Source organism: Nyctibius grandis, chromosome 1 (genome assembly GCF_013368605.1).
Source record: "Nyctibius grandis isolate bNycGra1 chromosome 1, bNycGra1.pri, whole genome shotgun sequence".
In the NCBI taxonomy this organism is placed as follows: Eukaryota; Metazoa; Chordata; class Aves; order Nyctibiiformes; family Nyctibiidae; genus Nyctibius; species Nyctibius grandis.
Window position 1 is genome coordinate 130,739,770 of NC_090658.1, and position 23,616 is coordinate 130,763,385.

The 23,616-nt window shown below is 42.0% G+C and overlaps 1 protein-coding gene across 1 annotated transcript in view; it reads right to left on the minus strand.

Annotated features, from left to right (window-relative positions):
* MSRA (methionine sulfoxide reductase A) overlaps positions 1-23,616 on the minus strand; it is a 327,591-nt gene that overhangs the window by 89,256 nt on the left and 214,719 nt on the right. Inside the window, exon 5 of the mRNA XM_068405678.1 lies at positions 22,651-22,757. Within this exon, the coding sequence (XP_068261779.1) occupies positions 22,651-22,757 (107 nt within the window). The remainder of the gene's footprint in view (positions 1-22,650; positions 22,758-23,616) is intronic.

Below are 23,616 nucleotides of genomic sequence, written 5' to 3' on the forward strand. Positions count from 1 at the left end.
AGATGGTGACTCCACCACCTCCCTTGGCAGCCCCTTCCAATGGCTAATGACCCTTTCTGAAAAGAAATGCTTCCTAATGTCCAGCCTGAACCTCCCTTGGCAAAGCTTGAGGCTGTGTCCTCTTGTCCTATCGCTAGTTGCCTGGGAGAAGAGCCCGACTCCCACTTCACTACAACCTCCCTTCTGGTAGTTGTAGACTGCAATAAGACTGCAATAATTCAGTTGCCTAAATATGGATACTTTGCTTTGATCTCCAGCCGCTGATCCAGACGCGTGCAGGACTCCTGCAGGTCCTTTGACCTATCTAACAGCCCCATACAAATGTCTCAGATATCCTGAAGCATCTCAAATTGCACGAGGTGCTAAGTTAGGCAACCAAATTTTTACTCTAGCATCTACTAGAGAATTACTAAGTCATCAGACCCTTTAGGAACTGGTGTAGGTCATCCAGGATGGCTCAGCCAGCCTCAAGCACCAGGCACTCGCTGTATTTTTGTACAGAAAAAAGGCTTTGGGGGTTTCCCTTTGAGGCAGCACAAACCCAACCCAAAGAGGGAACCTTGCAGGAGAAGGCAGAACCAGAACAGCCACGCAGAAGGAAAGCCGGCAGAAGGTCAGGGCTATGACGTTAACAATAAAGACTTCACCAAAGGGGTAAAACTGAACTTTCTCCACTCCATACACAATATTTCAAAACCACGGTAAAAATGAAACCTGCTTACCAGCATGGATATATTTTATGCTTTTATGCTCAGATATGGAATTATTTAATTTTTGTCTTTTCTACCACGGGCAAATTCCAAAAGTACGAGTTGAAATGGAAAAATATACAGTGGCATTTTATTGCAGGTTGTGTTTTTATATTGAACCAGCAGCATTAATAAACATTGCAGAGCTTTCTGAGGGGAAGATTTCACAGCCCCTCTGTGCTCTACCTCATTACCTTTTCATTTTGTTTTGTTTGCTGCTTTCTGTCAGTATAAACATGACGCATTGTCAGGCATACAGCGGGTCGGGTGATGACATTTTTTAATGTTCACATAACAACCTGACCTCCTGCTCACATTCACTAAAAAGAAAATAAGGAAACCCCCTGTTTTAAGGTTTAAATGCTAACTAGGTTCTATATTTGATTTGTTTTGCCTTCCCAGCATCACTAATTTCAAATTGAACTGCTGACTCAATTAGCAAAATGTTGAAGTTGTTGAGACCTTGTATAATATTATGTCCCATTAACAAAAAGGAAGCCAGTAGTGTTTTTATGCCAGTAACTAAATCCAGCACCAGCATTTTAATGGGCTATTTTAATTAAACAAATTAAATTAATGATGGCCTCTGCAGAATGATGAATTACACTATTTAATACATCATTGCTACGTGCTAATCCCATTTTTAATATTATCTTCAAACATTGATCAATACATAGACACATAAGTCATAAACTGACTGATCTCAAGAAAAAAAAAAACAACAACTGGTGAAAAAAAACATTAAAAAAATGTAAATATAACTATGTTCCACCTACAACCAAGATGTCATGGACTCTAACAATGATAAGAAAGACCATTTTAGTATGTATTATTTTAGTAGTAGTATATGTGAACTATATACATTGAGGTAGTAGCCAACAAAGCAAATGGAAGTTGAGAACATGAGCATGGTGCCATGCACGTAGAATGAAAGCCATGCTGGGCTCGAGGAACTTGTAACAGTATATAACAGTATATAACTTATAATCTGAATAAATCAGGTGTCTGCACAACTGCGAGTAGCCCTCGGCCTTTGGAATTTTGTCGTTTGCCTTACACCCTTACTGACCACAATCAGTTTCTTTCCAGCACCATTTTAGGAAAAGATCTTAACCTTCTCCAAGTAACTGCTCAGGCCACCCCCCCACCTCCTGATACGCCTTCTCCTATGAGCAGAATTCATGTTCCACCTCTCCAAAGGGGACCACAGGGTCTATGACCGTTCAGGGCCAAATATTGGAAAATGTGGGATGATTTCAGCTCCCAAAGGAATCAGTTACAGTTGAGGTTCCAGCAACGAAGAGGACCGTTACAGGATACTTGGCCATTTGAAAGAAACCAGGTGCCGACTACGGTGGGTGCCCTCTGTAAATGGGGGGAGGACTCAGATAACTTTACCACCTTTCAGAGAGATTTAACTTTTTTTTTTTTTACAGCTGCCTTTAGAAGGCCAGTGTGGAAGTTAGCTACCCAATAAGACCTCTAGGCACTCAACGGATTCAAGTCAGACGTTTATTCAGTTTAAAAAGCAACGTAGCCTCTCGCTGCTGTCTACTCTTAGACAAAAAGAAAAAAAAAAGTAGTTTATAAGGAGGATTATTAATAATAAATAGAAATGAAATGTCCTTAAAGATGGGAGACCAGGATGGGATTTCCATGCAACTGGAAGAGGCTCCACACAACAGATGGGAACAGAAGCAAGTCTAAGGGTAGAACAGGCATCCAAGCAGCAGTTTAAAATGGGGAGATAACCATAGATCTCAAGGAGCCTGGGAAAAGGTCTTCCTCTTCTTTTGGCATAATTTTCTGTGATTTTTTTTCTCATAAAGCCAAATTTGTGTTATTTTAGAACAGCACCAGAGAGCTACACACAACAGACTACAACTGAGTATTAGAGAATGTATCATGCCATTGATTGATAGCTACTTAAAACAGACTAAGGAGGATCTGAGACCTGGCATGGTGATAAAGACTCAAGGAAAGATTATATAGGATGAAGTGGGAATAACTGACAAAATGGAAAAGATGCAAGGTACAGACACAGCTAGATAACACAACCACACAAAGTAGAGCCGGCATGCCTGAAGATGCAAAATGTTGTTCACACAAGATGAAACACTTGGCCTTAGCTTTCTGAAATTACAGAATCACAGAATCACAGAATCAACCAGGTTGGAAGAGACCTTAGGGATCATCGAGTCCAACCGTTGCCCTTACACCACCCTGTCAACTAGACCACGGCACTAAGTGCCATGTCCAGTCTTTTCTTAAACACATCCAGTTTAAGAATTGGATTTAATTTCTTAAATTCCAAGCATTAAAGAAAATGGAACAAAAAAAAAAAGATTTTTCAAAGAAAAGGAATAAAAGAAGCACAGACACAAAAAGGACTTGTTCATCTGCTATAAAAAAGACTATTCAGAGTTCTCTAAAGTACACCCAACACTAACTTTACCCCACCAAGCTAGTAGCTGTCTCCCTGAAGACATGTCAAAGCCCAGTATCATCCATGAACTCACACACCACACAGTGGCACGTGACGCACACCCTTCATTATACCACATACGGGAAACAGGAGGGATATTAATCTCTGACAACCTTTCCTCTCACATTGGCCAAGTTAATATTAATTTTACTAGAGAATCCTAGCTCCTGCAGGCTTAGTCTCCCACATACGAACTGTTCTAAATAAATACATCTTTGTAATGGTATAACACGATAACATTGATTCTGAACACAGGACGTTTCATAGCAGCAATGCCCCATGGTAAGCTGTGGCACACGAGCCATGACGTTGCAACCTGAATGACAATCCTCACGGGTTTTTCAACCAAGAAACACAAATCATATTCTGATTCCATTACATAAAGTATTCTAAAAACTGAATAAGGAGTTGGGCTCTGTATTTTATCCAACTCACTGGAGCTGAAGTGAGCCAGCTCAGAATCCTGGTGTTTTTACCTGGGGTGATGGAGAAGCGAAGAAGCCACAGACGGTATGGCAGGATGCTAATTCAGGTCTCTTAATGAATTCAGAGACAGAACAAATCAAAGAACTGTGCTTAAAATAAAAAAAAAAAAAACAAACCAAACAAGCTACAGGTGTAGATTGTGCACTGGCACTATCCTCTCTTGTTTAAAAAATGACATGGTAATTCTAATGACAAACTATGCTATAAATAGACACTTAATTATAATATCTTAGGCCTGGCATCTGCAGTTTCACCATCTGAAAGGCAGAAGCCAAGGACCATTTGCTGCAAAATTGGAGACCTAAACAAGACAAAAGGAAACACGGAGTGAAGTTCAACCAACCCCGCAATCTGCTGTTCTTCACACCCACCACTTGACTACTGTCCTTCAGCCACTTCACACCAGCAGAGAAAGCAAATGTCCCTGGCCCCGGACGCCCTGGCAGTTGCCAGCCATGGGCGCGACCTACTCTTGAGGCACCCTCTCTGAATGCATCCCAGCCCACTGGCCGAGGGCTAACGGCCATCATGGACCTGAATCCGGCCACTTTGGGCTTTTCCTTCCTCTCCCCACCTGGTCCGCGGGTTCGCTGGCTCCAGCAGCTACCATAGAAACCAAAGTGCTGCTCTGCAGCACACAGAGCAGATGTCACGCGAAGCAAGATGAATGCGATGTGGCAAGGGGGGTGGATGCAAGAGGAGGAGGAGGAGGAAAAGCAGCATCACACGTTCAGAATTAGATGTTCCCACCAGAGGGAGTGAGTCATTGCTGAAGTGAGTGCAAAGCTGCAATATTTTTTCCTACGCTCTCAACGCGCATCCGCAAACACGGACGTACAAATAAATGTGCTTTCATCTCTTCTGCACAGGTGTTCGAGTTGCCCGTGCTCCACTCTCTAATGAAAGCTGTGATTTTCTCGTGATGCTAAATTAATGCCTGACCTAAAACAACTATCCGAGCCAGAACTGTGCTGTCATTTCAAAAATGCCCCGTGAAGCTTTTTCCCTTCCTCTCGTTCCAGGATAGTGCAGAAATATGACATTGTGTAAAGTCAATGTCTATGAGACAAGCATTTTAAGGCAAAAAGTCAATTTTTAAGACTAACAATCCATAATTCAGACCTGCATTGTGTTTTAACTCAAAGTAAAAAATAGTAGAATCATAGAATCATAGAATCATTTTGGCTGGAAAGGACCTTTAAGATAGTAACAACCAGTCTGGAGTAGTGTTTGATTTCCTCTGACCCTCCTGTTTAAAATTAATATCTTTGCCTCAAGTTTTGGTTTTTTTTTTAAGTTCACAAAAGGCCATTCTTAATATTATGATCTCTTCCCAACACAAGCATTATTGCCCCTTCTTCCTTCCCTTGGTTTGTCTTGTACACATCTCATTCGCCGTGCCTAATGCACCTTACTGCTATATTTGTTGAAACATTATCTTGCAATGAAATTAGGGGGCGAAAAAGTCACTTTCTATTCACAAAATGAGAATTAGATCCCATCGATTTCTGTGGTCTCTGTCCAGCATCAAGCATTGAGCATGACAACTGTGAAGAGCTCAATCCGAAGGGTGCTGAGCACTCATCATTTCCATGGGTATCAATGGGGCTGAAGATGCTCAGCAAGTTCAATGTGCAAAGCCATGAACACTCAGGGGCCTTCAACATCTCTGTACCTGTAAGCGGACCTGCACACACGCAAAAATCAGTCCCTGTAGATGCCAATGAAGATTTCCAATCCAAGATGGAAGGATAATTTTCAAATAAATAGGATGAAATGTCATTAATGTTTATAAATATGTAAAGGGCAAGTGTCACGAGGATGGAGCCAGGCTCTTCTCAGTGACATCCCTTGACAGGACAAGGGGCAACGGGCGCAAGCTGGAACACAGGAGGTTCCACATAAATATGAGGAAAAATTTCTTTACAGTGAGGGTGACTGAACACTGGCACAGGCTGCCCAGAGAGGTTGTGGAGTCTCCTTCTCTGGAGACATTCAAAACCCGCCTGGACGCGTTCCTGTGTGACATGATCTAGGTAATCCTGCTCCGGCAGGGGATTGGACTAGATGATCTTTCGAGGTCCCTTCCAATCCCTAATTCTCTGTGATTCTGTGAAATATTTGCCAAGCCTTCCCTTCAGCTGGACTGTGTGATGAATTCACAATTCAGCAACGATGAAAACGATGCCTAAACAATGATGTCTGCTTCTGTAGATTGTATATATTTAAATGATGGGCCATCATATATGAATGTCCCTCCTAAAACTCACTTGGTAAATAATGTCCGCAGAGGCAATACGCATCTTCCTCTTTTCCGTAGCAAAATCCCAAAACCACAGAATCCCTCGTTCTCATAATTTACAAACACCAGTAGGACAATTCTGCTTTATCTGATACATAAAACAATGCTCTGTGGTTTACATAAATGTGGACAAACAACTTGAGGATGCTCAAAGGACAAGAAACCTGATGGTTTGTGTTGCACACAAAGAAAGAGGAGACCGAGCTCCTGCTTTTCATGCCATTGCAGCCGTGCTGCGAGGCCACTAGAGGGCAATGAAAGAAATCAGGTTTTCCTCCAGCCCTCTTTAATCCCCTAATTTCACACTAAAGGTTTTTCCTATAATAATACATCATGGGACAATGGGGAAATCTCTCTCCTATGACTGTTGGCACATAAAATAGCAACCACGTATATATAATGGCAAGAAGTGTTGGATGTAGAATAATCATCCGAGATATAATTAGCTGATTGAGATAAAAATAAAAAATATTACAGACAGTAAAATGAGGGAGATGATATTAAAAGCTCACACTTGTGTTTGTATGTGGAGAAGGAGAGATGCTACAATCCCTCACTGCTATTTTCTAATTCTTCCTTTTTCAGAACTTTTCCAGGGGTGTTTTAAGCTTCACAACACTACCTTTTGGGCTGGAAGTTGTCATCAAATTATATTTGCCACAGGCAATTAATTTTCCACATTTTCTAGGATAACTGTTCAGACATTTCTGAGTTATTACTGGGGAAAATATAGTATTTTCCATATTAAAAAAAAATCTGGGACACTTTCTTTAAGGAATGCAAAAACGAGCCTTGAAGTTTGCAGTTGGGAGTCAGTCCTTCGGCATGAAGAATTGGCTAATAAACCCAAAGTTGTCAATTTTTTCAACTTTTTAGAAAAATGGAGTTTTCACACAATCAGTGGATGGTTAGTATTAAATATTCTGGGCCCCGCACTTCAAGAAAGATGTTGAGGTGTTGGAGAGAGTGCAGAGGAGGGCGACCAAGCTGGGGAACGGTCTGGAGGGTCTGACCTATGAGGAACTGCTGAGGGAGCTGGGGGTGTTTAGCCTGGAGAAGAGGAGGCTCAGAGGTGACCCTATTGCAGTCTACAAACCACCTGAAGGGAGGTTGTAGTGGAGTGGGAGTCAGCCTCTTCTCCCAGGCAACCAGCGATAGGACAAGAGGACACAGCCTCAAGCTTCGCCAGGGAAGGTTCAGGTTGGACATTAGGAAGAATTTCTTCTCAGAAAGGGTCATTAGGCATTGGAAGGGGCTGCTCAGGGAGGTGGTGGAGTCACCATCTCTGGAGGTGTTTAAGAAAAGCCTGGACATGGCACTTAGTGCCATGGTCTAGTTGCCATGGTGGTGTCAGGGCAATGGTTGGACTCGATGATCCCAGAGGTCTCTTCCAACCTGGTTGATTCTGTGATTCTAAAAGAGGGAATGAGCACCGGTTTCCTGCCACACTTCAAAAGGGCCAGGTAAGACAACACAGGCAACGCTGTGCCAATTTGTACTTGCTTAAAAAGAAAAACAAACAAAAAAAAATGAAATTGCATTCAAACGGTAAGGAATATAATTAATGCCAATCAACATGGTTTTGGAGAAAACAGGTCAAATATAAACCCAACATCTCTCTTTGATGAGACTACAAGTTTAGTGACAAAGGAAAGTTTGTAGATACAATACAGTTAACATGTTTGATTTAGTGCCATATGATTATTTCAATAAAAAAGAGAAGTGCTATGCGGTATCAATACAGTAAATGATAACTAGACTAAGATGGGCTTTCACCAAAATTGTTACGGAGCGCAGTGCTCAAGCCTTGCCTGTGTCTTAGAAATAATTATAAAATTAGTGTTGGTAAAATTGGAAGATCACGTGAAGGTCAGAGTTACCATAAATGCTGATAATGTTGGGGAGCTCACACCGCACGGCTGAGGTCATTGTAACCCAGTTAAAACTCAAATGCTTCTTCTAGGAAAGTGAAATCCAAAATTTTCCATCTTGGAACAAAGAATGAAGGCCACATCTACAAAAATATGTGTGTATAAAGAGCAATGTGCCCAAGGAGGTAATTTAACATTTATTTACGTCGTTGATTAAGTTGATTCTGGGAGATTATATCCAGTTCTGGTATCCGTGTTTTACAAGAGAAAAGACAGCTGATTTTAAAAGACAAAAACTTCAAGAAAGCTCAAAACTAAATCAAAAAATCTTTTTGGTGAAAGTCACCGATATGAGAACATTGGTGTGTAAAGCTACGATTTTGACTACACACATTTCCTGATAAAAAATAATTATAATTATTATTATAATAGAATAATGCTGACTATTCTCCTGAAGAGATGGTGGATCCTTGGCTTTCACTGTCCGTCACCTGCTTTTACAAATACATACCTTCATCTAGTTGAAGCTTCTGGCTATGGGTCTTCATTATGCCTTTCCCTACCAGCTTACAAAGTGCCTTTAGGTGTAAAAGAGTTTTTCTCCTATGAGCACCTTAAACACAGCTCCTTTAAAAAATCAAAAAGATGGGGTTTAACTGAGTCACCTAAAAATAACCACAGCAAAGGAGAGAGGAGCAGCCAGAATGGAAATACATTAACCTCAGTAAGTCATAGGAAGCTGGTTGCTACGGGAAAGGTCAGGACCAAAAACTACAGAGCAAAAAGTCCTGGGGGCTGGGAGCACTGCGGCACTGAAGATGATTTCTCAGTCTTTGAGGACACTTTCTGCACTGGCCCAGCAGAGCACACACCTATATGGGCCCGCAGTAGGAGGTATCTCAGGATGCTTTAGGCAGCTGAAAGATAGAATATATTTTCTCCACCTTGATATACACTGGGTAGTTAGATTTACTTTTAGACCCTGTGACTAAATGGCATACAGTAAAGGTCAACTAGAAAAAAAAACAGTTTATCTTTGTCTGCAAGGATAAAAAGAAAAGATTTTTCTGAAACACAGGCCTGAGGAAGGAAGTGGAAAATTTGAAGACTGGGGAAAATGTGGAAGTAGGAAGAAAGGGAGGTGGGGCAAGGTCAAATGATAGAAGATCCTGGAAAGCAAAAGAGCCAACAAGCAATGTGGGGAGGAAACACCCAACCAACAAAAAAGGCTGAAATAAACTTGCAGTGGGAAATTAAAGAGAGAAAGGCAGAAGAAGAGATTATTCTACGTCAGGTCAATGGAGATCTGTAACGTGGGCTTTGCTTGATCTTGCTTGTCAGCACTGCATGGTGTGAACGCAGACATCCATCTAGGTGGTACCTCACCAGTTAGGCTTGTAAGCCCAGCAGTATAAGATGACAAAATTACTAAATCAGTCTAAGTCATAAAAGCAGAGATTCCTGAACTGAAATTTTTGTAAAATAGGACTGAACTCAGGCAAATCCCATCCCTCCATGTCCTCAGACATACACAAATATCTAGGGATAGCAGCATCTGCCCAGCATGTTTCCTCCTTTGTGGTTCACAGCAGGTCTTAACAAGATCTCTCTATCTATCCCTACACACCTGTGTACAAATATGGTTTAAATACAGGTTTAAGCCCATCGATACACCATTGAGAAAATACTTAACGTTAGTATCTGTTGTAACTCCATGGTTTCTTGGGAATGACGGATATGCATTAAAGCAAAGAGAGATCTCCTGGCTTTTCCTAGATGGGTTGGTTTTTATGTCTGCAATCCCACAAAGCTCTAGCACAAGACTGATAATACAGTTGATGGTATTGCCCATCAACCAAAAAGCCCATGCTGACCTCTTTCTGCAATCCAGCTATTACTGAAATCACCCTGGATCTAAAAGAAAATGGGATTAGTCTACAAGCGATCTGTGGAAGTCAATAAAGGAGAAAAAGATCTTGATACAAAAAGATCACAAGAACAAAACAGCCGTGACAGTGTTGCTTGCTAAAGTGTGCTCTGATTTTTCTTTCCAGGAAGTATTGACTTGCTTTCCCAAAAGCTGAGAGCTATATTTGACTGAGTGGCACCTTTCAAACAGAAAATAACACACAGAATTCTCCGACAATTCATTGGGGAACAAAAATACTGAGATTAAAGAAACTCCTGGCCCAGATTTTTGTCTCAATTGCATTACTGGAATTCCAAAGTAATTCCATTGATTCTACTAGTGTTGCTCAGGATTTGCAGCTGTGCAGCTAATCTGCATTGGGTCCTGCAAGAAAATCTTAAGAGGTATTTAAGTAAACATTAACATCAGATAGAAAGCAACCTCATCAGAGCATGACAATTGTTGATACATGCTGGTTATCAAATTGTTTGAACCTGAGTGTTTAAGGACACTCCTATGTCTATGCTTAGATAACCAAGCAGCATATTTTATATATTATGAGTATCTGTCATTTCCATGTGTGAGCTTTGTGGAGCTCAGAACTTCTTGAAGTGCCATTATGTTCTTATATCTGACTTGAAAAGCCCTGTTTCAGATAAATTTTTGGCTTTATATTTTAGAGTTGGATAAACAGTGGAAAAATGTTCCATGAGTACTTACTTGAATTCTTAATTAAATTAATTCTGGCTTAGGCACACTTTTGTCACTGAGGAAACTTGAGGTTTGCATAGTGGATCAGCTTTGCACTAAGGATAAGCAAACTGTTTGGATAGCAGAAGTAATGCTCCCAGACTTCACCATGCCATTAAAAATGCATGTCTCATTAAAAAAAAAAAAAAAAAAAAAAGGCTTTTTGTTTCGTTGTTTAATTTGTATGGAAATTCCAAAACAGGCCAACCCCTCTCCCCCTCTCCAGATCAATGAAGAGAGTCCCACTAAAAGCCTCATCTTTCACCTGGACACAGACAAATTCAAAGGCCAGAGGAGAATTAAGAGACAACATTCTCAACACAACCCAAGACTCAACATATCTTGAGACAGTTTCTCAGTTTTCATTTCCTAGAAATTTTTGCTTAAGTCAGTTTTAAGGGCTACATTTAACCCAAAGACAAGATCTGTCACAGAACAGCAACAGCTAATCATAATCATTTTTCTTTTGCCTTCATCTTCTTCTATACTATTTTATCATGCCCTCCCCATAACTAATCTCTTAGTTAAACTAAGCTCCTTGAAAGCTTCCTTAAGAGAAGGAACTATATCCTTTTCCCTGTAAAGCACTATGTACACTTAAACCATCATTATTATTATTATCATTACCAAATTTATGCTCCTGACATTTGATATGCTTTGGAAACTTTTTGAGTGCTATAACAGATGAATAATCGAGATCAAGAAATTCAAAAGCCTGAACTGGAAGCCCTTCAGAGTGATCCTAGATGCTATTGAACCATGCAGGAACACATTTACAGGCTGATGTAATGGTATTTAGGTTCAGTGTGTTGGCATCACTACAGACTCAACTATGTTGCCTTACCACTGGTGTGACCTAGGACCCATAGGAGCTCTGTGCCCACCTGGAGTGGCAGCTGGAGGCCACGTCAAATAGGGTGGGACATCTCAAATGGCACTAGACTCCTGTAGGCCAGTAAACTTAGCCCTTTAAATCTTCACCTTTTGGATCAGCACGGAGATCTGCCCTGAGGATTGAGAATTCATCTGTCTAAGTATATGAAAACTTGATGCCTAGACAAATTTAGGATGTTTTTACATTACTGACAAGCTGAACAGAGCAAGCAATACAAAGCAGGAAATGTTTTATTTACAACCCATTCTTGGAGTCAAATGTATTTGATATTCACATTAGATTATTGTAGGGAAATTTCTAATATTAGTTTAAATGTCCAATATAAGCGTTAGCTTGAAGCACTGGCTTCACATTCACAGTAAAATAAACCAAATGGCTTCTGTGCTGAACATCATGACCTCCCAGATGAAAAAATGGTTGTAAAATAGAAAGTATGGTTTCATAATGTTGTTCATAGTTCTAACTTCAAAGGCATGATTAGCCATATTTGCAACAGTCAAAGGGCTAAGTGAAATGCCCGGCCTTTGATCAAATGAACAGCATACATGCAGAATCAAAAGCTAAAAAAATATCTTGCTTTCTTCAGCACTGATAAAAGCAAGCAACATGTGCTGTTGCTGCATCGAGGGGAACAGAAATAGTGTGTGACCAGTAGCATGCTGCACTCAGCATAGGATGGTGGCACTTCTCTGCTTCAGTGAATTTTGAGAGGTGTCCTCAGTCCTCCTGTGCTTTCCAGGGATGCTCATTTGTGTTTTCATATGGACACATCCATCCTATACACTTCACTGTTTCAAAACAAAGTCATCTCTATGGTGATGTTAAAATGTTTTTCGTCCTACAACATGAGATAAAATTCTACAGCAAAGCAATGTAGGAGAAAGAAAAGTCAGATGAACAATAGCTATAACATTGTGCGAACTCTGAAGATATACGTTACGGCTGCAAAGAAACCCACAGGGAGCTGCCCATGTCTAGCGTAACAGAATTCCCTACCAAAATAGTGGAAAAAAACACGCACAGCAGAGAAGCATAAAACTTTGTATAGACGCACTTCAACAAAGAAAGTACAAGCGGGTTGTTAATCGGTGTTAACAACAGGACAGGTCAACTCACAGACATATTTATACTAAAAAACTCAAACTAGCCAACTATAGTATCCTAAATTCATGCCATTAAAGCTTTTATCGTGTTGCCACTGTCATCATCAAGAAAGATGTTGAGGTGTTGGAGAGAGTGGAGAGGAGGGCAACCAAGCTGGTGAAGGGTCTGGAGGGTCTGACCTACGAGGAACGGCTGAGGGAGCTGGGGTTGTTTAGCCTGGAGAAGAGGAGGCTCAGAGGTGACCTTAGTGCAGTCTACAACTACCTGAAGGGAGGTTGTAGTGAAGTGGGAGTCGGCCTCTTCTCCCAGACAGCTAGCGATAGGACAAGAGGACACAGCCTCAAGCTTCGCCAGGGGAGGTTCAGGTTGGACATTAGGAAAAATTTCTTCTCAGAAAGGGTTATTAGACATTGGAAGGGGCTTCCCAGGGAGGTGGTGGAGTCACCATCTCTGGAGGTGTTTAAGAAAAGACTGAACATGGCACTTAGTGCCATGGTCTAGTTGACATGGTGGTGTCAGGGCAATGGTTGGACTCGATGATCCCAGAGGTCTCTTCCAACCTGACTGATTCTATGATCAAGAAATGCAGGCAAAAGTATGGATCAGTTTTTCTGCTGCAAGGTGACCAAATTTTCTTGGAGTGACAAAGAAGTCACATTTTCTGCAGTTTAAGGTAATATGAAAAGAGTCAGCAACTGTTCACACGAAATCTTCTCATCCGTAGCTGAATGCAGCTTTCTCGGAGAGGGATGAACATAAAAAGGGTATCTCTGCAGCACAGATGAGTGATTACAAAATAAATAACGGCTTAGCTTATCAGATCAGGTTTGCTTATTTTCATAAGAACTACCACCATCAATCAGGAATCAAGTAGCTACTATTCACATCAGAGTGAAGCAAAGATAATTCGATATGTAAAGCTCTGAAATAGACATAATTTGAAGAGGAGTAAGCAGGTGCTATTTTTTTATCGCCTCTATTGTATTGCTTTAATAACTACCACCTACTTTTTAAACGAGCTATTTACCTTTTCCCAGCCAAAACACACGTGAAAAACTATCTCCCAGTCAAAGCATTTTCTAAACTCACACAGCACCTTATACAAATACACAATTCAAGGTGGTAAACTCACTGCACAAGGCATTCCTTCATACGATTACAATCTCAGAGCTGCTCGATCCTGTAGGTCTGTAAATAGTCTTTCCTTCAGCCTTGACAAATACAATCCTGACCACTTCATTTCCTTGCAGCTTTCTGCTCCTAAGCTCATTGCACTGGCCAGGAAACTCCAGCTTTTAAATCTCTCCTCTTCTCTAGGATACCAAATATAAAGCTCTTGTTTTTGCAGCTGAGGGTTTTGCTGGTTTGTTCCCACATAACTTGAGCAACCTGGTCTAGTGGAAAGGTGTCCCTGCCTGTGGCAGGGGGGTTGGAACTAGATGATCTTTAAGGTCTCTTCCAACCCAAACCAGTCTGTGATTCTGGTTCACAGAATCACAGACTGGTTTGGGTTGGAAAGGACCTTTAAGATCATTGAGTCCAACCATTAACCCAGCACTGCCAAGCCCACCACTAATCCATGTCCCTCAGCACCACATCTACACGGCTTCTAAATCCCACCAGGGATGGGGACTCCACCACTGCCCTGGGCAGCCTGTGCCAGTGCTTGACAACCCTTTCCATTAAGAAATTGTCCCTGGTCTCCAATCTAAACTTCCCCTGGCACAACTTGAGGCCGTTTCCTCTCGTCCTATCGCTTGTTACCTGGGAGAAGAGACTAACACCCTCCTCGCTACAACCATCATCCCACAAGCAAGCTTATGAAAGTGTCACAGCATCTGTTAGGCTGCTGAGCTGCAACGACTGTTGCCTCTTATGCTGGCCAGTACTAACTCACAGTTTCCCTTATTCTGTAGAACACATCGATCCATCACAACCTGTTATATACCTGGTGAGGTCCACATGTGAATTAGGTATCTGAACTTCCACTCCAGTCACAAGAGATCAGGGTGTACCTAAAATCAGCTACCCAGGCTTTTAGCGCTATTTGAGGTGTCCAGGGTATTTCAGATATCTACACAGGACTGGCAGGCAGGATACAGTCCCCAAGGGATATCTGAATGAATCAGGCTCTGGGAATGTGTCCCATGGCCCAGCACACTCCTTTATGGGTAAATGTGAACTCCCAGGTCAGCGGTTAGTTGAGTCCTTCCAGTGGAGCGCAGTACTGCTTGTGCAAGCGCGTCTACTTCAGAAGGAAACTTGCTCTTCTCCCAGGCAACTAGTGGTAGGACAAGAGGACATAGCCTCAAGCTTCGCCAGGGAAGGTTCAGGTTGGACATTAGGAAGCATTTCTTCTCAGAAAGGGTTATTAGCCATTGGAAGGGGCTGCCCAGGGAGGTGGTGGAGTCACCATCTCTGGAGGGGTTTAAGAAAAGACTGGACATGGCACTTAGTGCCATGGTCTAGTTGACATGGTGGTGTCAGGGAAATGGTTGGACTCAATGATCCCAGAGGGCTCTTCCAACCTGATTGATTCTGTGATTCTGTGATTCTGTGATTCTGTGAAGGGAGGTTCAAGCACTGGCCAGCAGCTGGTTTTCAGCTCTCGGCTAAGACACAGCATCTGATTATCCCACCACAGAGGAGCTTCATGCAAACCACCAAAGCCAATCTCAGTGTTAATTCATTGTGTTCCCAGACCTCCTGTGAGCAAGTTCAGGATCAGGACTGCTATCATGTAACTGTGGCCACACTGAAAGTTGGGTCATGGCAAATGAAAGACAGCACTGTAAGTCCACATCTGTATAAAATAATATTCATCCACATTCTTCCCATGGTCATCTATGATGTATCATTGAACTGTTCAGAGCTTTGAAAGTTAAAAAAAAATAACAAAACAAAACAATCCACCCCACCCCCCCAAAAAAGCCCTCATCACTCTAAAACCAGTGCAGAACAAAAAAAAAACAGAAGCGCAGAGAAAAACCTATGGTGTCTCAGGTTCAGAAGCTCCAATACCTACATCTGTAAAACCAAGTAGTACATTTGGAGTTACTGGTTGACGGATTCCGTTCTCAGCTGCACATGAGTACATGCAATAAAGCATATGGGTAAGAGTAACCCATCATACAAATATATTAGTTCTTGTGGAGTTCCAGCAACAGAGGATTTAGTCCAGCATAATACTCCTTTGGTTGCTTGATTCAAAAAGAAATTTTAGATGTTTGGTCAAATTCATGTTCTTCAGGCCAAGTCTGTTGTTAAATTAACAGAAAATGCTGTTTGATGACATGCAAAGAAAAATCACTATTTGAACAAGTCACAGAATCACAGAATCACAGAATGTTAGGGATTGGAAGGGACCTCGAAAGATCATCTAGTCCAATCCCCTGCCGGAGCAGGATTACCTAGATCATGTCACACAGGAACGCGTTCAGGCGGGTTTTGAATGTCTCCAGAGAAGGAGACTCCACAACCTCTCTGGGCAGCCTGTGCCAGTGTTCAGTCACCCTCACCGTAAAGAAGTTTTTCCTCATATTTATGTGGAACCTCCTGTGTTCCAGCTTGCACCCATTGCCCCTTGTCCTGTCAAGGGATGGCACTGAGAAGAGCCTGGCTCCATCCTCATGACACTTGCCCTTTACATATTTGTATAAATATGTAAAGGGCATACATATATGTATAAATATATGTATAAATTATATTATATGTATATATTATATACATATATGTATAAATTACATATTTATAAACATTAATGAGGTCACCCCTCAGTCTCCTCTTCTCTAAGCTAAAGAGACCCAGCTCCCTCAGCCTCTCCTCAGAAGGGAGATGTTCCACCCCCTTAATCATCTTCTTGGCTCTGCGCTGGACTCTCTCTAGCAGTTCCCTGTCCTTCTTAACTGAGGGGCCCAGAACTGGACACAATATTCCAGATGCGGCCTCACCAGGGCAGAGTAGAGGGGGAGAAGAACCTCTCTTGACCTGCTAAGCAAATATAGTTCAAATAAGTCAAATATAGTTCAGCCATTTAACTGAGCATCTTCTTCAGACCTTCACAGGAACATATTTGCTATGGCTGCAGTGTGATCCAGTCTCCCTCTGAGTGTCATATACTGTTCCCTTCAAGATTTCCAGAAAGTCTACCCACCTACGGTTTTATAGGTCCTGACGCTTCCACATAGAGACTGTTCTCCAGACTAACAGATTTGGCACTGGGTTAGTTTCAATTGCCTGGATTTTTTTATACTTACACTAAATTTTAATTTTTAAATTTAATCCCTTTACTTCTACTTACAATACTTTTTGAAATTCTTAAACATATTTGCAGGCCCCAAAGCAAACAATTAGCATTGCTGCTTTCTTTTTTTAATTTGTAACTCTGGCTTTGGTGCAGTTATTGTTTTATTTCATTTGCTTTCTCAATCTGTTGACCAGCTGGTTTAGATTTCAGAGAGGATTTCTATCAGCATCACAACACACTCCTGCAGAGAAACTTTCCAAGATTCTAGCCTTACAGTCCAAATCATTAAAAAAAAAGTATTTAATGTAATACTTCCAGCAAAGCTCCATTCATCCTATGCAAAAAAAGAAGTTACTTCTGTACTTCATCTACTTTTCCCATAAATTCAGTAAAAACCACTCCATTCCAGTTCTCTGGACTTTAGTAAAGGCTGAATTTTTAATGTCTTCATAAAATCTCGACATTTCTATATTCCTGTCTCTTTGAGCCATGATTATCTGGGCCACTGGAACAGGTTGCCCAGAGAAGCTGTGGCTGCCCCCTCCCTGGCAGTGTTCAAGGCCAGGTTGGATGAGGCTTGGAGCAACCTGGTCTGGTGGAAGGTGTCCCTGCCCATGGCAGAGGGGTTGGAACTAGATGATCTTTAAGGTCCCTTCCAACCCAAACCATTCTATGATTCTATATGATTACCAGATTACAACTATAAGGACAAATGACAGCAACTGTCCCCACCAACTTCTCTTGGCTATAACAAATCAGGAGCTTACTACCTGCTCACATCGCCCAGCACCTCTGTCAAGAGCTCAAGACTCAATTAATTCATAATTATTCATGGAGAGGCCCTTTAGTTGCTTTGTGGAAGGATCTTCTCCTGCCAAATATTTGCTTTTGTAACAAAGTAATAGACCTGCGTTTTGCTCTCTGTGCACTATGTTCCTTGTTAGTGCTGTCCTACATGAAGATGCAAAGATGTTGACATTTTTGGATGTTACTTTAATAAAAGACATATATAATAACAAGGGGAAGGAATATTCAGTGTATTCTTGGAGTCTGAAAATGCAGTGTTAGCGCTTGACAAAACAAAAGCAGGCCTCTAATTCAGAAAAAAATAAATACAAACTTCTTCCCACCCTGATTTCACTATTTGGATTATTGACTAGATAATTCATTTGAAAACCAAACCCAGCCTAGAAACTGTCTTGAAACTTGAGTAACCTCAGGTTCAACTGTATTAAAAAACTTCAGCTTCAGGCAAAACTGATGGAACAGCTCATTTGTGGTACTTTCACCAAGGCCTGGCCCTCATTTTATGTTTTTCTGATTCCACTTACATGGTGTTACCATTTATTGGAAGCACTATTGTATTATAATATATATTACCACTAGCTGACTCTGACTGCATGCGTTCAGCTTCATCAACAGCTAAAGACGCGTGGCTCAACGCATATTCATCGCTGTATCGCCATTTCTCAGCTGTTAAAATAGCTGCATGAATCAGCAACAAGTTTCACAACTTAAAATAGATGTAACCCTGCAGGATACTCGGGCTCATCGCACTTATGATTCTCACTCGTAGGCTGAGAGGAGCTAGGGATGTGGTGCACTTAACTACAGTATTTCTCCATTCAAGCATAGCACCACCCTAGAGGTGTAAGGTACATCAGCATTTCAGTTTGGAGCACAATCATAGAATCACAGACTGGTTTGGGTTGGAAGGGACCTCAAAGATCATCTAGTTCCAACGCCCCTGCCATGGGCAGGGACACCTTCCACCAGACCAGGTTGCTCCAAGCCCCATCCCACCTGGCCTAGAACACTGCCAGGGAGGGGGCAGCCACAGCTTCTCTGGGCAACCTGGGCCAGGGTCTCACCACCCTCACAGCAAACAATTTCTTCCTCAGATCTCATCTAAATCTCCCCTCTTTCAGTTTAAAACCGTTCCCCCTTGTCCTGTCACTCCATGCCCTTGTAAAAAGCCCCTCTCCAGCTTTTCTGTAGACCCTTCAGGTACTGGAAGGCTGCTAGAAGGTCTCCCTGGAGCCTCCTCTTCTCCAGGCTGAACAGCCCCAACTCTCTCAGCCTGTCTCCGTAGCAGAGGTGCTCCAGCCCTCTGAGCATCTTCGTGGCCTCCTCTGGACTCACTTCAACAAGTGTGCTTTTGTAATAAATCTCATGATCATTGTCACTTATCACCCTTTGGTTCACACCACAAAGCGGTCTGGGAATGGATGAACCCAATTTCTTTTGATGGAGTTAAAGCAGAAGTGCACCACTGACTTCCATCTGCTAGTGGCACGTGGTTCAGAGGACCAAACTACAGCTACTGAAGAGCAAACACTCCTGAAAGGCACATAGTGTGTTCTGCGTCCTCAGGACAAACTGTTTGTTCTGCAGACCTGCTCCTCTCAGCCCATACTGCTTGCTGAACATAGACAGAGCTGAACATGGCTATCTGGCTTCTAGAGAGGGAGCTAGCACTTCAGGCTAGGCTGTCATGGAGTCAGAAATTCACAGAATCACAGAATCAATGAGGTTGGAAGAGACCTCTGTGATCATTGAGTCCAACCATTGCCCTGACACCACCATGGCAACTAGACCAGGGCACTAAGTGCCATGGCCAGTCTTTTCTTAAACCCCTCCAGGGATGGTGACTCCACCACCTCCCTGGGCAGCCCCTTCCAATGGCTAATGACCCTTGCTGAGAAGAAATGCTTCCTAATGTCCAACCTGAACCTCCCCTGCCGAAGCTTGAGGCTGTGTCCTCTTGTCCTATCACTAGTTGCCTGGGAGAAGAGGCCGACTTCCACTCCACTACACCCTCCCTTCAGGTAGTTGTAGACTGCAATAAGGTCACCTCTGAGCCTCCTCTTCTCCAGGCTAAACAACCCCAGCTCCCTCAGCCGTTCCTCATAGGTCAGATACTCCAGACCCTTCACCAGCTTCGTCGCCCTCCTCTGGACTCACTCCAACACCTCAACATCTTTCTTGAAGTGCGGGGCCCACAACTGGACACAGGATTCAAGGTGCGGCCTCACCAGTGCCCAGTACAGAGGGACAATCACTTCCCCAGACCGGCTGGCTGCACTATTCCTCATAGAGGCCAGGATGCCATTGGCCTTCTTGGCCACCTGGGCACACTGATGCCTCATGTTTAGCCGGCTGTCCATCAGCACCCCCAGGGCTCTTTCCACCGGGCCGCTCTCTAACCACTCTTCCCCCAGCCTGTAGCGCTGCATGGGGTTGTTGTGGCCCAAGTGTAAGACCCGGCACTTGTTCTTGTTGAACCTCATGCCGTTGGTCTCAGCCCATCTATCCAACCTGTTCAGATTCCTCTGTAGGGCCTTCCTACCCTCCAGCAGATCGACACTCCCACCCAGCTTGGTGTCATCTGCAAATTTACTGATATATTCATGATATAAACCTTGGGGTTGGATAGTTTCTGTCCTCAGCAAACAAAAACATTTCCATTACATTAACAATCATATCTGGCTTTATGAAGAAAAAAAAAAATCTAGCAAACACAGAATTTTCTGTTTGGAGGACATTCTTAACTCTCTTCCAAGTCCTCAGCTCAAAAAGTCATCTAAGAGCACATGCTCAACTATTTAGTCAACAAGCAAATAAACTCCCTTTTCTTCATCTGCTGTGCCAAAAACCTGTAGAGTCACTCATACATGTCGCAGTTATTGTACTTTTAGTATTTGTTAGTCTTCCCCCGTCAGGGGTATGCAGCACTGCTTATCATGGAAAAATCAAGTGCTATGCCATCCCCACGTGTTTTTATTTGTCATTATCAGGTGCATAGATATGCATGTGTCACCGCCAGAAGAGCTTGGTAGTTATTTTAAATTATTGCAATAATAAGGAAAGTGGTTGTATTACATTTGCATTAAAATAATGTAATGCAAAACATTTAACATGAAAAGGGATTCCTGAACATATTGTTTGCTCAGTATGTTTCCAATACAACCATTCCACTGCTACTGCAATGCCATGGTAGATAATATTGTCGATATTGTTGTTGATAATATGTAGAAACCACACATCCCCTAGGAATTTCAGTACATATTTGCTGTGTTTCCTCAGTTGGCAACACAGTCCCTTCCTTCCCCTTACTTCAGTGCAAAACCAAACTCTACATGTGATCACTTACAGAGTTCTGACTAATTATATAACTGTATTAATTATACACACTTTTCAAGTGGTGATAGACCTCAAAGTAGGTAAATTTTAAATTGTGCCATTAAGGAAATCTATTTGATGACGGAAATTTCTGTAATATCATATTGCAATCTTCTACATTGTAATTTTGCTTTCAAGTCAGTATTAATTTAATGACAAATAACAGTAGAGAATAATAGAGTTGGGAAAGGAAACTGAAAGCTGTAAGATTTACAGTGTGATACTGGTCAGCAGATGTTAATAAAATGGATAAAAAACAATTTGGAAAAGCAATGGATCTAAGGTAAACAATAAGTAGATAGAAGTTCTACCACACCTTCAGAAATCACTCTGTTAACAAAGATAAACACCTGCAAGACTGATTTATCCCCATGTGTTCAGCCACTCCTGAGAAAATATATATGTCATTGAACACTTAATTTACATGCACTGTTGTCACACTGCTAAGAACGACTTGCAAATTAGTTACTTGCAGCTCGGAGCATCTCTTTGCATGCAAAATAACACCAACTGCACATACAAACCAGCCCTACGAGTGCACACACAGCTCAGCCCACCAATGTCATACACGCGTTTATGAAAACCAAACTGCCACTTAAGACTTCAGCACGTGCACCTGCATTTTGTACCTTGGTACATGCTTCTGACTGATATACCCTCACTCTTCAAAACACAGTTCTTTACCTTTAACGTTAGACATTCTCCACAAACCCTGATTCTTCAGCGTAACTCCTTAGTTCAGTTACAGTACAAGTCAATGCGTTGGACTAGATGATCTCCAGAGGTCCCTTCCAACCCTTAACCATTCTGTGATTCTGTGTGAATGCATGAAAGCTGATATACTTTTAGCACTACTTAATAGTTACTCTGTCTATTGTGCCAATGTCCTAAGTGAGCAGTTTATTTCATATAAGTTATAAGAATTTCTATATCTCTGCTGTAGAATCTGGATCTTGCATGGTCAAGACCACTAGGCAGATCAGACAGCAATTACAATGCGGCAACACTATAGGACACTAATCCCTCTGCCTTTAGTTAAATAACAGCTTATGTGGCAGGGAAGAGACAGAATCCATCTTCACTGAAGAACAGGTCTGTGTATAGAAAGGGAAATGGTCGATCTTCTCTCACACAAATCCTCACGTCAAAACAAATAGTCTTACTAAGTCACAGGCTGTCACATTTAATCAAAGATATTTATAGAACGGCTTGATAGAAGCATCTTATACGCAGCAGGTGGGTGATCAAGAGTTACCAAGCTCAAATATTGATCAGGACTTTCCCTCAACATTTAAGAACTCTAGGGTCTGCGATTTTGGCTACACCTTTCACAGTACGGGGTCCAGATATGCTTGACTAGCTTTAAGATCACAGACTTTTGCTCTGCCGCACCCACGTAAAAAAAAACTCTAGAAGAGATTAAAACTCTCTCTGCACAAGTAGCTATTTTCTTTCTGCAAAGTTATAAAATGTCTCACACACGCACCAAAAAAAACCCATTTCATAAAAGTTGGAATTTAAAGTAAATATGATGCAAGTTCAGTATTAGAATAAAGAGTTCCAATAGCAACACGGAGACAATGCACAGCAAAAAAGTGATTTTGTGCTCACAGGTGATGTCTTTGACCTCTGTTCATATGTGAAGCAATTCCACTCCCTGCCCAATGTTACCTTTTGATATTCTTCCTTAGATCTCAAGGCAGCTTCCATCTGTTCCTGAGAAAACGTGTAGATGGCTGAGCGATACCCTGTGCCAAAGTCATTACCTTGTCGCATTCCTGGGGAGAGAGAAAACACAGCACACCATGAGGATCACCCTCCCTACCTGGCTGGGCTGGAGGCATAAATTCAACAGACCTAAATTTAGGACACCTCATACACCTGGACTAGCACGATCTCTTATGTGCATACTCAGTAGGTATTTTTAGGAAGTCCAAGTCTTTCTTTGGTTAAATAGTCCTGAAGAGATTCAACTCTGATATCTTCTTTTAAATGACATGCAAATGAAATGTGAGCATTTTACATTTTGGTACATCACACAGTAGTCAAATACAGATGTAAAACCTTAAATAATCAAGCTGCAGTTACTGTAATCAAGGTACTCTTAAAATATTTATTTTGAACCATGCAAATGGCTACAAAAAAAAGAAGTTTATTTTACCAAGTGCTTAAAAATTTTCTTCTGCTGGAGGAGTACATCTTAATGGGAGAAAGGTTCAAAATATCCTTGGAGACAACTTACTGTTCTCCTCTATTCACAAATCACAGAATCACAGAATCAATCAGGTTGGAAGAGACCTCTGGGATCATCGAGTCCAACCATTGCCCTGACACCACCATGGCAACTAGACCATGGCACTAAGTGCCATGTCCAGGCTTTTCTTAAACACCTCCAGAGATGGTGACTCCACCACCTCCCTGGGCAGCCCCTTCCAATGGCTAATGACCCTGTCTGAAAAGAAATTCTTCCTAATGTCCAACCTGAACCTCCCCTGGCGAAGCTTGAGGCTATGTCTTCTTGTCCTATCACTAGTTGCCTGGGAGAAGAGGCCGACTCCCACTGCGCTACAACCTCCCTTCAGGTAGTTGTAGACTGCACTAAGGTCACCTCTGAGCCTCCTCTTCTCCAGGCTAAAC